Here is a 16745-nt window from a genome sequence, read left to right as displayed (position 1 = left end):
CAGTGCATTAAGTCTAGTTAAACACGATTGCGACAGCTCAGTGATTGAGACATAAGTCTTTGTGCTGAAATGCTGCATATAAATGTGGCGCAACTGTGTAGTGTATTTGACCCAGAGTCTGTATTCCTTGGGTTATTATTATCTGGATCACGATATTGTCCACATGTAAATCAGTAAATATATCTTTTAAAACTCACCCGTCCAGCATAGTGAAGCACAGAGAATTCTGTCTTGTCCTTCAGTTGCTTAGGTTTAGCAAACTTAGTATGATTAGCATGAGTGTTGCAAAGTTTCTCCACAAAGGAAACATCTGTTGCCTTTGGAAACCAACACTCTTCATCCAACAGAGCCAGGATGCCTGGAGGATTGTTCTGTGGAGGAGTTTCAGTAAAAGTGAGTGACATTACGTACTGTAAAGATAAGACATCATCATTTCAAAAAGACTTCCACCAAAAGATTGCCTGTTACAGCCATCAAGCCAAATGGATTAAATGAAAAGACATTAATAGTCACCATACAAATTTCTGCAGGAAGCAGTTGGTTCAATTCAAAACAGCAGAGAATAAGAATCATTTTGTTCCTGCACATCAACACACACAAAAACTTACCGGCCTTTCAATAAGCTCAATGCAAGGTTGCAAATCTAGCCCGAAGTCAATGAAGTTCCATTCAATGCCTTCACGTTGGTACTCCTCCTGCTCCAGGATGAACATGGTGTGGTTGAACAGCTGTTGAAGCTTCTCGTTGGTGTAGTTGATGCAGAGTTGCTCAAAGGAATTGTCCTAAAGGAGAAATACAGTAGATGCCACTAACACTTTTCAGATGCTGTTTACAAAATTTTATTCTTTCCTTTTAATTTTTCCAAACCTCGAAGATCTCAAAGCCAGCAATGTCCAAGATCCCCAGGAAAGAGGCACCCTGACGCTTCGTCTTGTCTAGTGCCTTATTAACTCTTAGAAGGATCCAACGGAACAAACGTTCATACATAGCTTTAGCTAAGGCTTCAGTGGCAAAATCAGCCTGGAAAGGAAAAAACATCTTATTGGTAATACTGTACATCCTTCCATAATGATAATCGTGCAGTTTTCCAGTTTCATTACAGACCTGAGCAACATTACCCAAATTCCACAACATCGCAGCACAACTATAAACTCTCTCCTCACCTGTTCTTTAGTTTGGGCCTTTTGCACAACCTCACGACCCACTTTAATACGTGGCGTCAGAATGGCTCTTGTGAAGTCCGTCACATTAATGCCTTGGAGATGGCAAACTTTCTGGGCAGCTGAGAATGAGACACATTTCAACAGTCATTTAGGTTTGTAATAATGATTTACATTAGCCTGAGATGTCTTTCATTTGCCATTTTCCCAAAGGTGTCTGACCTGTGTTGTCCGGCATTGTAGCCTGTTCCTGGTTCCTCTCTTTCTTGAACTCAATGTTACCCAACTGCAGCACAGTTGAGACTACTTTGAGGACATCTGACAAAAAGAAATAACATTTCTCAGAATTGATTGTCTTTTCAAAGACTCCAAAACTCTTCATTTTTAGCTGATATGTTGGTAAAAATAAGCAGAAAATGTGTATACCATGTGTATATTTTATTGCATTTGATACCTGTTCTTTCTTCAACAGTGAAGCCCATGATATCCATGGCCTCCATGGTTTCATCATACATCTCATCATCCTGGTTGCCTGGAATCTGAACATGGCCAGATGAGAGGAAACGGTACTTGTTGAAGTTTTCGAGCAAAAGCTCCTCTGCCAATAGAGAATAAAAATCATATGACACATCCCAGCAAGAATGCCATTGATGCAAGAACATTTCAAAACAGTTCTGCATTTAGAAATCTTAGTCTGTCAGTCATTAGGTAAAGATCCAATGAGTCAAGCTGAAAAATTATATGTTTAAATATAATATTAAAAATAAAATTGAGGTGTCTCCACCTACCGCGTAATTTGTCCTTTGTTCCTGCTACCATGTAGTAGAAGATGTGGAAGGCTCTTTCTGTTTTTGCTTGTCTGATACAGCGAGATTTCTCCAACAGATCTGAAGTGGTTTGGACATTAAGGTTAAACTCTGCAGCATTAAAATGTTACAAATAATAAATCATTTAATTGTTTAATAATTCAGGATGTACGATTAATCTGCATCTGTACATGGCCTATATATTAAGTCTTAAAGGATACAGGTCTCTATGTTGGCTCCAACTATGAAACCTGTCACATCAAAGTTAATGCGGATGAATTTGCCCTGTGAAGAAAAGATTTTGAATCCATACATTAGTTACAGTCTTGGTCTTTCTAGTTACATCTGCTATCATATATCATTTGCAAACTTACGAATCGGGAAGAGTTGTCATTCTTAATGGTCTTGGCATTACCGAAGGCCTCTAGAATTGGATTGGCCTGCAGAAGTTGCTTTTCCAGCTCACCCTACAATACCAGGGTTAAAACGTAATGAGAACCATTCCATAGAAAACAAGTCAAGGAGGTAAAAATGAGAAGGGGACATGCCAGAAGATTGGAATAAAACAAAAGAACTCAGATGAAAAGGCTCTCCTTAAGAGTACACAATACAACATTTAACTATAATGTTTGGCAGGTAAAAATTTTGAAGCTGAATACATTTAGGTGGAAATTATTTCTTAAAAGGCCTGAAGCAATACTTAAAATGCAAGTACCTTCAACAGTGCAAAACAAATTAGGTCATGTCAATTTAGATGGGCATAATCCCCTTAGATCAAAAGAGTGATATTCTATTAGCTGCCAAATCTCAAGCCTGCCAAGCATGTCCACCTCATATCAAGAGGAGCAGTTGAGGTCAGTCTGGAATACTAAGCTTGGGGAGAGAGGACATTTTAATAGGGTTCATGAAATGGATCTCAATTAGGCCTATAGATATTTAAGAGTTCACTTAACAAGATAAAAGTTAATCTGTGAGATGAAACACCAAATTCCTAGAGAGAATAGTGCTGCCTGTGGTTCACAAAGCTATTGGTGTCATTTATCCTCATAATTAGGCCCTGTTTCCACCTGGTATTAAGATACGTTTTGGTCAATCGGATCACAAGTAGACGAGGGAGACACATACAGGTTTACACCTGGTGTTTTAATCTGTCTCTTTTGTCCACTTTTGACCACTTTTGTCCTGATTTCTTCGAGGAGAGGGTAAATGTATGGGCTTTTTCAGATATTTCGCTCTAATGGACGAAATAAGCAATTTACATATGAACACGACCAGAGACAATGGAAAACATATGGAGAGCAGCAGGTTTCGTTTCTGCTCTGACGCCGAAACGCGTGTTAGAAATCAGGAATGGTGAGAGAACATTGTGCTTGGTTCGTTTTTCCTCTTCCAACCAAACTTGGGTCTCCAGCCGACAAAGTTTAAATCTTATCTGGCTAGCTTCACATAATGTTTACGCATTAGGTCAATAGACGGTCTTTTGTGGCTTGGTCGAACACATTCGACCACTTGAGCGTCACTACGAAAGCAATCCGGTCAAATGCGTGTTCTACTATACCTATGGAAGTGGTCGAAAGTGGACAAGCTCAAAGTGTTTTAGACCTCCTTGTGATCCGATCGCCCAAAACGCATCTTAATTCCAGGTGTAAACAGGGCCTTAGATTCTCATTTTTAGACTTAAATGAAGCAGAAAAATGTTTTAACCGTGACACAGACTCTCAATTACTTTCTTACTGAGCATCAAAAAAAAGAAAAAAAGAAAAAGAAGATATCTACCAGAGGCAGCTTGTCGCTGAGAAGGAAAGAAGATCGCTGATAGCATCAGACACTGACAAAGAAAATAAAGTAAACTAGAAAAGAAGTAGAAAGAGGGACTTTTAGAATGATGGAGACAGAGAGACTGTTGACAGAGAGATTGCTGGGAAGAAAGAGGACAGAGTGAAGACTGTATAAACATTCTTAAAGCACTTAGCTAAGTTCGACAGCTTCTTTCATTGGTCTCAGGGCAGAGAGAGGCATATTAACTAACAGATGACAGTTTTATTGGTCCATAGAGTGCCGTTCAGAGTATGTGAGTGGGGCGGAGTGTAGCTGCGATATTTTTGAAAGTCAGGGCATCCGTGTTTTCTCTTGTGCCAAGATCATTCTGACCTTGCTGACATTGTGAACATAACACGTTAATAACCCACAATGCAAATACATAATAAGTATTCAACACATTTTAAACTATTTTAATAGACTATTATGCACTCAAAAGGAAAGAAAGATGGGATTTGTGAAATATTATCAGACAAAAATAAAAAATGTTTAGTAAAAATTAATGGCAAAGTGTGGGGAAATTTAAAGTTGTCGACCAAGTGTTCCTTTTACATTAAACTAAAAATCTAATCTTCTTCCAGATGAGTAGTCTACTCAGAATTCAAACACTTGTGAAATCATTTTCAATCTTCAAGATGCTAAAAAAACGTACAATAGAACAATAATGTAAACTCAGAGCGGGTTTCTCTCATCAGTGACGGGAGAATGAACGACAAGTGGGAAATGGAAAACCCAATGTGGAGTTTGACTGGAAATAGCTGTCGAATCACTCCACTCACATACTCTGGTGTTCTCTCTCGCTCGCATGCAATTAACCTTATTTACGTTTAATTGAAAGAAGAACTAATTATTTCAACCTTGAACTTTACAGAGGACTAGTATGTAGAAGAAGTGTTTAGTAATTTTCAAAGTAGTGCATTCAAGAGTAACGAAACTACTTTTTTAGGAACCAAGAACATAACTATTATGGGCATCCCTTTTAAGCTCATATGCATGGCTGTTATGCATAAAATGTCATAAAAACAGCTATAATGTGCGCATATATTTTTGTTTCCTGTGTCGTTCCTCATAAGTACACATTAAACGCAGTTCTACATTGAGGTGGGATTTATATTAATGCACACGCATATGAGCTTGACAGATGATGCACATGAACCTGTGGTAGATTAATAGGTGATCAAGGAGAAACGGGAAAGGATATGAGATCGTCAATTCAAAAGGCTATAAACTGGCATGCACACACACTGTGCTCAGACAGACCGTTTCAATGCCAGGCATCCGCTCTGGCAAAGAAAAAGTTAACCACATCTCAGATGGGGGAATGGCTCACACGTGCTCTAACGACATAATCTTGATATTATTATTTTAGTATAATCTTTTTTTTTTTTTAAACATCATGCGAACACTCAGGCTTTTGGCACACTGTTTGTCTACAATCATTTGAACAGTAGCCGTACAGGTGGTTTATTTAGATGGTCCCTCCATGTAAGACTAGTCTAATGTCACTCTCAGTGAGAAACTCAAGCATGCAAACTCTCAAACCCACACAAGAAGAAATTTTTCACAATCCTTTTTACTCACATAGGCAAACTGTTGTCCTGTTTGTTGCTATTTGAGGAAATTAATTAAGGGAAATTGTCATTAGATGAATGCGAACTAAGGGCATTCTGTTGCATTCACTGGTTCTCCTTTAGCATCTGTAGAAGTCTTGATTTCCTTGAGATACTAAAGGCTCAACAGCAAATAATTTTTTGGTATTAGGCAAAATCAGAGCCAGCATAATCTTGTGATAAATGGGATATGATATCGAAAAAGTGTTCTTATCTGTTCACAATATGACCTTTGCAAATAATTACTCAAGTCATTATTAGACGATTCAAAATGTCAGACTCTGATATGAAGGAACAGGATCAAAGCAAAAGCAAAGCATAAAAATGATGACTGAACCCATAAGAACCGGCTTGAGGAGAAGACAGAGGTTATCAAAGAGAGAAAGAGTATTTCTAGAGTGTTCATACTTACAGCTGCACTTGTGTCTTTCTTGCCTTTGTGGGACGAGGCCACTACAGCCAAATACTGGATGACTTTCTTGGTGTTTTCTGTCTTCCCAGCACCTGATTCACCACTAGGAAAAAAACATCACTGAATGACAAAACTGTGTTTTCTTACATTGAATAATACTAATAATGGAAACACCAGTATTTGCAAGGCATCAAAACACCAGCGTTACAGGTAAGTACAGGTTTTAGGATTTGGTTCTATGTAAATGAAATGGCACATCAGAGCCATAATCATGAAAAATAAGTCCATGTCTTGGCACTAAATTTGCTGTGTAAATACTTTAGTCACATGACTTTTCTCCTCATCCACCATATTTATGACCACCTGCCAGGGAAAGTAATGGCTGTGAATACAAAACACATGAATCAAGAAAATGTATGTTTTGGATAGTATGTCTATGTACAGTATTTGCAGAAGATTTTAGTAGGAGAAAATTTGTTTAAAACAACTCTATGACTGACAACACTACCATTCAAAAGTTGGGGGTCAGTAAGATTTTTTTGAATGCTTTTGAAAGAAGTCTCTAATACTCACAAAGCATGCATTTATTGAATAAAAATACAGTAAAAACAATAATATTGTAAAATAATATTTCAAATTTAAATGAACTTTTTCTATATTTTAAAGTGTAATTTATTCATGTGATGTAAAGCTGAATTTTCAGCATCGTTACAGTCTTCAGTGTCACATGATACTTAAGAATTCAGTTGATTTGGTGCTCCAAAAATACAACATTTGCTCTTAATATTTTTGTGGAAATGGGGATCTTTTTTTGTAGGACTCCCATGAATAGAAAAAGTTCAAAAGAACAGCTTTTATTTAAAAAGTGTTAATTTTAACAATTTAAAAGTATTTAATGTCACTTTTGATCAATTTAATGTATCGCTGTCTTTCAAAAGAAAAAAAATGAAACTTTTAAATGGTAGTGTAAACAAAATTAATAGTGTTTAAAAAATATGTATGCATGCAACAAAAAACAGAAATTAAACTAAATTTTATATCAAAGTATATTTTTTATCATTATCTATAATTTAATTTGTTACAAGAGCTTATAGTGCACTATCGCCTTCTATGATACGAGAGAGATATTACTGAGCCTTCATGCTGACACGCTAACATTTCCATATTAGGAAAACTGAGTCTGGGATCCACAGGCCCTGTGCAGCCGAGGGGCTGATTCTCTGGCAGGAGCAGGAAGCCCTCAGATCAGTAAAGTCATTTAATGAAGAACTTTATACAGCAATGTTTGTAGATCCACATTTTTTTACCATTTATGATAAGGTATAGTAAAATTCATGATGATCACAGTCACTGTTGCCAACAATGTAACCAAATGGTGATTGATGTATTGGACAATTCCCACACACTATATTAGATAAGAGGTACGGGAAAACACATGTAGATTTTTGGTTCAGATCGGTGTTTTTTTAACAATCAGTGTGGTTTTAACAGTTAAACAGTCCATGTGTTTTAACTTTGGGTGGTTATTCCCAAATGAATCATTTGATAATAAAAAAAACTTTGCTTTGAGACGGTTTAAAAAAGTGTCCTTCATGGGAAAGTTGGGCCATGCGGAAACATCCTGATGTCATTAGAGAATTCTGTGCCTTAGGAACAGTTGCCCAAGAGCAGTTTAAATGGCTTCAATTTCCTATTCCACACTCAGAGGAAGTTTGCAGACAGTATCTGAGGGTGCCTCCCACACTGACACATTGCATCAACACCATTTTATTTTAACATCCTCATATTTCACAGCTGTTTTATTATCACACAGATGTGAAACAATGATATCGCCTGTAAAGATCACCTCATGTCTTTTCAATACTATAACAGCTATTTCTATTTCAGGTTTTGTTGTGGGGCCTCTACAGGCGCAGACCAAATGTCCAATAATGACTCAAGAAAACAAACACAAATGAAGTCAACATGCAAGATGATCTGGATTTAGAATCAGGGCAGGGGGCACATTTCCTGCGAGTAGGTCGACTCTGAAGAGACATGACTCTTGGGTTCATCTGCCTTGTTCTCAGTGCTGAGGACATTTTGGAAAAAAAGGTCACAGTAGAAGGACTCTTAGTTTAAATTATCTCTATTAATCATAATGTTTATATATGATAGATGTCGTCTTTTTAATTGTTGTATATTATACTAGAAGGAGCTTATAAGAGTGAGTTCCAGATTTAACATTAATCTGAATTTGTCAAAACTGTTAACTGTTAACGTGACGTGAAGTTCAAGAATGTTAACCCATACTTGGAATTTGTCCTTTGCATTTAACCCATCCGAGTTAGTGCACACACATTAGGAGCAGTGAGTAGTGAACACACACTACAAACCGTGGTCAGCCATGTGCTGCGGCGCCCGAAGAGCGACTGGGTGTTAGATGCCTTGCTCAAGGGCACCTCAGTCGTGGATATTAAGGGGAAAAAGAGCGCTGTTCATTCACTCCCCCACCTACATTATTGAGAATCGAACCTGCAACTTTCGGGTTAGAGTCTCTATCCATTAAGCCACGACTGCCCCCTTTATTTAGGGATGTAAACAGTATTAACCACTGTCAGATGACATTAGATAACCTTTAGCTGTGTCTGAAAGCTAAAACATTTGCCTTCTGGGACAGAAAGGGACTACAATGCTATAACTTCATTAACTTCATAAAATCCATTTCAATCACCATTTTTATTATTTATATTAAGTGCCTGCACAGGAATGTAGGATATCAAAGGGAGCAGAGGATACATGCAAGGCACCTTCAAAATTAAAGCATCCTACAAGACGCTGGTGTTACGCAAACACTGGATTCTCAGCACACTTCAAAACAGACTTCAACTTTACCATATCTAACTCTATTTGTAAGGATGTTTTTCCTCATATAAGATATTTCTGGTGTTTCTGCTGTAATTGTGACAAAGCTGCTTGTTTTCAAACTTTTTTATTAACAGAAAATGGGAATACTGATATATTGAATGGGTTACACTTTATTTCGATGGTCCACTTTAGACATTCTGCAATGATAAGTAACTTTGCAATATGTCAACTAACTCTCATTAGAGTATTAGTAGACTGTTAGGTTAGGTTTTGGGTTTGTAGAATAAGTTAACGTACTTTTAGTCAGTAGAATGTCTGTTGGGGAATATACAAATAAAGTGTTAGCAGATCTTAAGCAGACAGTCTACAATTACTCTAATGACTGCTAGTTGAAATGTAGTTGCAACTTATAGTTAGTAGAATGTTTCAAGTGGACTATTTAAATAAAGTTCTATCTATTAAATTAATTAAGAATTATTCATTTTGCGATTCCAAATTTCAAGAACTGCATTTCTTCAATTAGAACAACATTATAAATTATTGAGCTTAGGAGAGAGAGTAAAGTATGATTATGGTTTACATGATTTTATGTGTTTTTTAGCATTTTATTTAGATTCGAGTTTAATTGCTTGAATAAATTAAAAATGTATCCATTTAAACATCCTGCAGCCCCCTTATGGAAGTCCTGGCCGAGAAGCATTGCTTAAGAGCCAGTTAGACTAAAAGCAGTTACTGCAGTGATGTAAAGAAAACTATGAAAAAACTCACGTGCAAAGAATAGACTGGTCCTCTCGATCTGTAGAAAGAAAAGACAGACATTACAGCGGCCCAAGGTAACTGTCAGGCTGGTGCTCATGGAAACTGCAAGAGAATATACCATATCATTTTTGAACATTATGAAATACATATGGACTGCTTTTAAGCCTAGAAAAAATACTTTTTTCTTAAAGTCGGCATGAAACGGAAGTTGCGATAGTATTTTCTTCCCTATTATTTAAATGAAATGGCTTCTTTAAAAAAGAAAGTAGGACGGGACTTGATTTTGTCCATCAGGAATTGATTGGATCGTTGTGGTTTGCTATTGGTCGATCTCATGTGAGTGACAGGTTGCCCCGCCCTCACGCCAGTAAACACATCATCAGAGAAGAGCAGAGATGTCACTGCAAGAGGGAGGGGAAGTTATTTTGATTAAAGGTTATGAGAGCACATAATTATGTGCATGGATAAATAATTTATTTATATTATTTATAATAAATAATACAATATTCCATAAAAAAAACAGACTTGTCGATTTTGATTTCACGGTCACTTTAAGTCCAGCTCCTTCCATGTGAAATGGTGTATGATCAAATACCATTGTCATTACAACATCGAATAATGCACATAATCTAATAATCTTTGATGTTTTAGCGCAGCAATTTGATTTGCTGAGGAACAAAAACTGACTCCACCATCCTTTTGGGAGCTGCAACACTATTCTTACTGAGTTCAGCAATGGGACAATCATTGATTCATGCTGCTAAAATTAGAACCTGAAAACCTTCTCAGATGATCTTGGCTCCATTTAAGGTTTTCTAATCCTAACCGTACACCACCGAATGAAATAAAACGCCATCTGTTATTAGATCATTTATCAAATAAGTATTTTGATCAAGTCAAACAAAATACGAACTTCTTTAACCAATTCTAAGCCAATGAATTTGTCGATTAAATTCAAACAGAGTTTGGTTCTTATCTATGATCCTGGAGACTGGACTGACGCCCAACCAGATAATCAGCTGAATGTGAGCTCGCCTGTTCTGCTCATGTACTATAGAACCTTCTTCTGTTGTAAACACAATGAATGACTATTGCTCATTTTGGATATGACCTAAGCTGGGCAGGTTTCCACATACAACATGAAGCCTGTTCCCTTGTTTCTTCCTAATTAAGGCACAAATCGAGGCATTCGGGACGCAGAAAACCAAATCTAAACACACCGATGCGGAATCTGCACCTCAGCCAGACTGTTTGACAAAAAGCAAGATGCACAGGTATTGTTTTATCCAAGCTAGTAGAAAGTTATGCATTCAAATCCAATAGATTTAATGTCATAAATATACCATTCTTCAAATCATTTCTATTCTTTTCCATTCCATCCAATATGGGCTCCTAAAGTTTTGATTTACGACAAGGCTACACCATTTCACACTTGGTTGAGCATTGAAACCCTGCTGGACTTCAAAGAAAGATCAGTTTAAGCCCCTGTGCAAGAATGTGAACACTGGCACTCATGCTTGATCATGCTGGATTTTTACTCATGTCATCAAGTGTAACAGTTCAAGATATTGCTACTACAGGAAGCCTTCAAAACATGTTAAACCCGTAAGACTTTCGTTCATCTACAGAACACAAATGAAGATCTTTTTGATGAAATCTGAGAGCTTTCAGTCCCTCCATTGACAGCAACACAACTACCACTTTGAAGCTTCAAAAAGAGATTGTAAATTTAATCCATATGAATTTAGCGGTTTAGTCCAAATTTAAGTATCTGTCAGTGGAGGGACAGAAATATCTCAGATTTCATCAAAAAGATCTTCATTTGTGTTCTAAAGATGAACGAAAGTCTTATGGGTTTGGAACGTCATTAGGGTGAGTAATTAATGACAGAATTCAAATTTTTCATCAAAAAATGTGTTGTCATTATTTTTAGGTGCTATAACTATAAACGATCATCTCTCTTCATATAGCAGGAAATGAGTCTCACTGTGAACAACATATAGGTATGATCTGCATGAATAAGGACATTTACAGGGTTTAAGCATGATTTCTCAACCCATGTCTAATGTAAGCATGAGTGGACTGAGCAAATTACTCTTGAGGAACAGCGTGACAGCACACCTTCCTACTTCTGCTTTTTGAAAGCAATTTGTTTTGCAAGTTTAACTGTTTCTCATGAGATAACAGTTTCTGAAATTTTCCATTGCAAACTTTGCACAAAGTTTTTGTTTTATCTTAACCACTTATCTTTACTCGAAGAATTGATGCATCAACAACTTCATTAGCAACACTTTTGACCATGCTAAAAGCTGTAAGACTGGGGTGTAAAATATCTTGTGGTTCTTCTTCTTTTCTTTTAGCACCTAATTTCACTCAATAATATAGCTTCAAATTTCTGTGGCTAACAACAGCTGTTTTAATTATTAGGAAGGTGTTTAAAATGGCATTAGATGTGTGACCTGCTGGCACATGTGTGCATCCACCCCTCACACCACTGAAGGACCTGTTAACACCAGCTGTCACACTCCATTTCAACAAACACAAATGACATTCGTTGTTATAAAAAGATTCTACACTGTTCTGTTGCCAATTAGTGAAATAAAAATGCCTTTCGGATTCACTTGCGTTGGAAGTTTCCAAGACAACGGCTGTTGTGAAATCCAAACATTCAGATCTAAAGAGAAGCAAGCTATGATTTAATATGCGAACGTCCAGCAGTGCGGGCCTTACCTTGCATCATGTTCCTATAGGCGTTGTCCGTGATGGAGTAGATATGGGGAGGGACCTCGTGGCGCTTTTTGCCTTTGTACATATCAATGATCTTCTCAGAGTAGATTGGCAGCATTTTATAGGGGTTCACCACCACACAAAACAGCCCAGAGTATGTCTGAAGAAAGATAACGTCTCAATTTTCCACTGTATATGAAGGGGTTATGAATCCATCAGGTAAAGGACAACAAGGAAACATGGCAGCAGAGTACCGAGTCATACAATGTGTCTTAAAATATAAATATAAGGAAGTTAGGATTAAGTCTGTATATTTTACTCATAACATTTGAAAGCGTAGGCGATGCATAATACATATGGAAGACTCCTTTTCCCAAGATTTCCTCAGAGCAAAATGTCGTTAACTAATGGTTTGTTACTAAAACAGAGTGCAAACATAGTTTGGAGGCCTGTGGAAGTTATATAACCTCTCACTCTTGGGGAATGTATACTTCCTCTTTCTTACACTTTAGTGCATTAGATACTGCAAATCATCGCTGCCATTTTAAGCTACATGGTTGTCAGTGCAAAAATTATTTTGGATTGGTTCGGCCACAATACATTTATTTTTAAATGTTATGCATTGGCTGATAATAAAATGTTATGCAATGTAATGGAATAGTAATGTCAGCAGGGGGTCAATGACAAATATAAGTGTCGAAGATAATTGTAACGGTTAACAGCCAGAGTGCCCTTGAGAGCCACCAGAGGACACTCCACATCAGACTATTGTCATTCCCTCACAAACTACATTTCCCATAACTCACTGCCCGGACTCATCATCCCTGATTGCACCCACCTGCGTCTCATTACCTTGTCAGTCTCAGCCTATTTAAACCATGTACACTCATTAATTCCCTGCAAAGTCTACCCTGTATCCTGTTTCTCTCGTCTCCTGGTTTTCGTGATTCTCTCTTTGCCTCAGCCCTTATCTGTTATTGTTTTGATTGTTTGTTTGTGTACGACCCTTGCCTGGATCTGGATTACGATTGTGGATAACCCTTTAAATAAATACTGCATTTGGATCCTCAACTTTCGTGTCTCCGAGCAGTTCGTGACAATGAATAAGAATATTAATATAAAATATACTCCAATATATGTTGGTTTCATTTGAGCTTGAAACATTTATAACATTTTCAACATTTTAATGACTCTAAAAATTTAATGTGGTGTAACCAAAAATAATTTTTTTCTTGCACCTTGAATACACGAGAGTGTAAAGTGTGATATATATATTACTAATATTTTAACAATACTGCTTCACTGCTTGTATCAAAAATAAAATTGTGCTGAGGTACTTCAGGGTTTCTTTTCAAGCATTTCATCCTTTCAATCAGGCTTTTATGATATCTTGTCAGTTGTATCACTCTGATATTTTTAGTTTAGAAATTAAAAATAAGCTTATCATATAAGAGGTGTATTGAAATCACTGTATGTATGAATTACATTTCAATGTATTTTTTAATTAATTAACAGATACCAAAAAAAGTCACGTCAGTCACTGACCCTAAGTCAACTTTATAAATTAGAGAGCATGTTTATTATAATTTACTAAGCAATTATTATTATTTTTAATATTATTTAAAAGCACTGTGGCATACTTACATAGATGAGCCCAGAGTAGTATCTCTCCCTCAGGTTGTGCAGAACAGACGCTTCATTCAGGCAGGTGAGCTCCGCCATATCCTCCACCTTGCTGAACTTGGGTGGGTTCATCTTCTGGATGTCATCCTTGTTGACTGTGATTTTCTTTCCGTTGTCCGCCAGCTCCACCAGGACCTCATCACCATGTTCCTCTTTGATGCAGGCCGACTCAAAACCATGCTTCTCAGAGGGGACCCACACCAGCTTTTTGGCTGTCCAATCTGCCTGTGCGACGGGGCTGTTAATGAAGTCTTTGTCCGTGAAAAGGAATTTCTCGTCCTCACTCAAGCCCTTTTTCGTCATTTTGGTTCTGGGTTAAGACAACTACAAATTTGAGAGGAAAACAGATTTTTAAACACAATGTTTTCTTTCTAAATGTTAACAATATTGGCAACAATATTGGATCTGTGCAATAGACTTTAATTAAATACAAGTTGCAAAAGGCAAGGCTGTAACCACCACAGACCCCCCCCCCACCCCCACCCATTGCCTATCCCCAATATCTGATATTTGAAAATATTAGACATTTTTATATTTTTGATGGGCAAATTGTCACCTCCAATATTTGATCTTTTAGCGCTTGTCAAAATCAAATTGGTTGAAATGGCAAATCAAATAAAAGAAATCAGGCTTTACTGTTCACAGTAACCATACACAAATTCCAGCATGACGCTTTGGTGTAAGAGTGTGAGGTAAGATATGAGCAACTAAACAACAAACTTTTTGTTAAATCATACAGTAAGTCACCATTTTAAATTGAAAATATAGGTTGTCATTCAAGTGATCAATGTAACTCAAAACAGAATCTGATTAGAGAGTCATCTAATGTCATTAGACAGTGTAATGGAATATATAATATCCAACACTTTATGGATGATTTTTGGATGTGGTTGCAATTCACTATTGCCACAGTGTACCAAGTTGCCAAGTTCACCAATCAAACAAACCCTCTTCCTAAACAAACATTGCATAGGTCACAGGGGAAACCACTATTTAGATGAAAGGATGAGAAAAATGCCTGGGAAATATAAAAAATGTTGTCAGTATCGATCAAACAATCCCCCAGTCTGACCAAAAACTGTACAAAACATATCCTACTGGGAAAATAAATATATATGATTATGTGATAATCTCTACAGCAAATGCTGTTTTTCTTGTTTCTTTTGGTGCTCAGCTGTGGTCCCGTGCTGCGATGACCATATAAGGCTGCCTTTGAGTCAGTGGACGCTCTGTCCACCTAAACAGCAGAAGCAAGTGAACTCCCAAACAAAGCCCTTATAGGGAATAGTATGCCTCCAGTCGGACTCACAGTTTACTCCAAAATGATAACATTAGGCAGGGACAGTCAGAGGCTGGTGGGGGTCTAATTTTCCTGCCACTTTCCCCCACCCTTCTTTTCCTCTGGGTGGCTGATATAGGGAAGTTTACACAAGTATTTTCGAGTACAGTACAGTTGGCAAACAGCAGGTGCAGCTTTGGAGTTCATGCAAGCACAGAGCTTTAAAAGCAATTTTGGGAAACAATATCCGAGCTACGCCTTAGATATGAACCGATTTCCTCCTCCATTTATAACCAATTGTTTGTACATTTACATTGTATGGTCTAATAGCTCAGCAAAAACAGGAAAATATTGTTCCCACTTACTGACTTTCTAACAAAAGTTAACTTAAAAAAAAAAAAAACTGCAGAATTAAATTTTAGTTCAATTCTAAATTGTAAGAAATTTGCATAATATCTAAAACCAGTGTTGCACTTGCTCAATTAAAACATGGAGAATGACTGAAGTTTCTTCGGAGTCTGTGCTGTAGAAAAAAGACTATACGACATTGACATGCTTAAAAGATACAATATTGAGAGTTTCTGAAATGTGACTCTCTTAACTGCTCCCTTTTTTTTACCACCAGTTTTTCAATCCATATTCTTTTGTCCGAATGATGACAAAATCGTCCCTTGGAAAAAACTACGGAGGGAAAAGGGTCATTTAAAGGCCCTGTAATCGTTTGGGAGCGAGACAAACAAACAAAGTTTCTCTATGATAAGCTGATTTAATTAAAAGTTGGAATTTCCTGTGTCCTGTGAATAGATTCACAGACCCTTTTTTTAGGGGGGAAGCTCCTTCATTTCTGCACTTGAGATTCATCAAGTTTTCAATGAGGTTTTTATGGATCAGGAGCTCCACTGCAAACATACTGCAAAACCTGCCTAAATAAATTAAATCTGTGTTTTAATTCAAAGAAATTCTGACATTTTTTTTTTTTTTACATGACAGAAATAAAAGGTAGCACAAATCAGGGTCCTTGGCCTGTGTCCAAGTGGGCCTAAAGCCCAGAAAATCATGTGACCATGTTGTGCAGATGGATTTTTGTGATCCCCCGGTCCTGTGAAAAGTTTCCTCCTTTTTTCTCTACTCCTCCTCATCTTTTTTTTTTCATTCCACCCATATGGTTTTCTTTTTCTCATGAGCAGCTGTGTCATTTCAGTCTCTTTTTTTAACATTTATATTGAGATGGATGTGCAGACCAGGTCAACGGCACCAGCTTTAAAGCTGTTGCAATGACAATATATACTGAATATAATGCTTCCTAGTTCAGGCACATTTAAACAACATGTTACCATTAATGACCATAAAGGCCTTTTTTCTTCAAAACCCACATTGACTGTTTGATAAGAGTGGATTAAACTGTTAAGACAATAGTCCAGCTACTGGTTTTAAGAAATAAACAAGAGTTAAAGGAGTCTGTCAGGTGATGCAGAAATGTGTTAAATCTTTAAAATGACAATCAGGTAAGCAGCCTAAAGATAGACCACAAATGTGCTAAAGTCAAAAACACAGCTAAACTGATTCACTATTGAAGGGTAGCTGCAAGTAAACTGGTAAAAACTCGCTAGGTCTAACGATCTAACCAATATATCTGTAAAACTT

The 16745-nt window shown here is 37.1% G+C and overlaps 1 protein-coding gene across 3 annotated transcripts in view; it reads right to left on the bottom strand.

Annotated features, from left to right (window-relative positions):
* Positions 1-16745, bottom strand: part of myh11a (myosin, heavy chain 11a, smooth muscle) — a 32676-nt gene that overhangs the window by 13028 nt on the left and 2903 nt on the right. For 2 of the 3 annotated variants that reach the window (XM_081380681.1, XM_081380679.1), the window contains exons 2-15: positions 13784-14146; positions 12143-12299; positions 9422-9449; positions 5807-5909; positions 5366-5392; positions 2341-2433; positions 2188-2251; positions 1949-2047; positions 1615-1758; positions 1383-1478; positions 1164-1282; positions 868-1020; positions 609-782; positions 198-371 (exon numbers count right to left, since the gene is read on the bottom strand). In XM_081380681.1, coding sequence (XP_081236807.1) covers positions 198-371; positions 609-782; positions 868-1020; positions 1164-1282; positions 1383-1478; positions 1615-1758; positions 1949-2047; positions 2188-2251; positions 2341-2433; positions 5366-5392; positions 5807-5909; positions 9422-9449; positions 12143-12299; positions 13784-14125 — 1773 coding nt within the window. In that variant the 5' untranslated portion in view covers positions 14126-14146. The remainder of the gene's footprint in view (positions 1-197; positions 372-608; positions 783-867; positions 1021-1163; positions 1283-1382; positions 1479-1614; positions 1759-1948; positions 2048-2187; positions 2252-2340; positions 2434-5365; positions 5393-5806; positions 5910-9421; positions 9450-12142; positions 12300-13783; positions 14147-16745) is intronic. The other variant, XM_081380680.1, reaches the window with a different exon arrangement.

This window comes from Scardinius erythrophthalmus, assembly GCF_964197995.2.
Source record: "Scardinius erythrophthalmus genome assembly, chromosome: 12".
Taxonomy (NCBI): Eukaryota; Metazoa; Chordata; class Actinopteri; order Cypriniformes; family Leuciscidae; genus Scardinius; species Scardinius erythrophthalmus.
The sequence above is the reverse complement of the archived record's forward strand: the minus strand, read 5'-3'. Positions and strand labels throughout refer to the sequence as shown.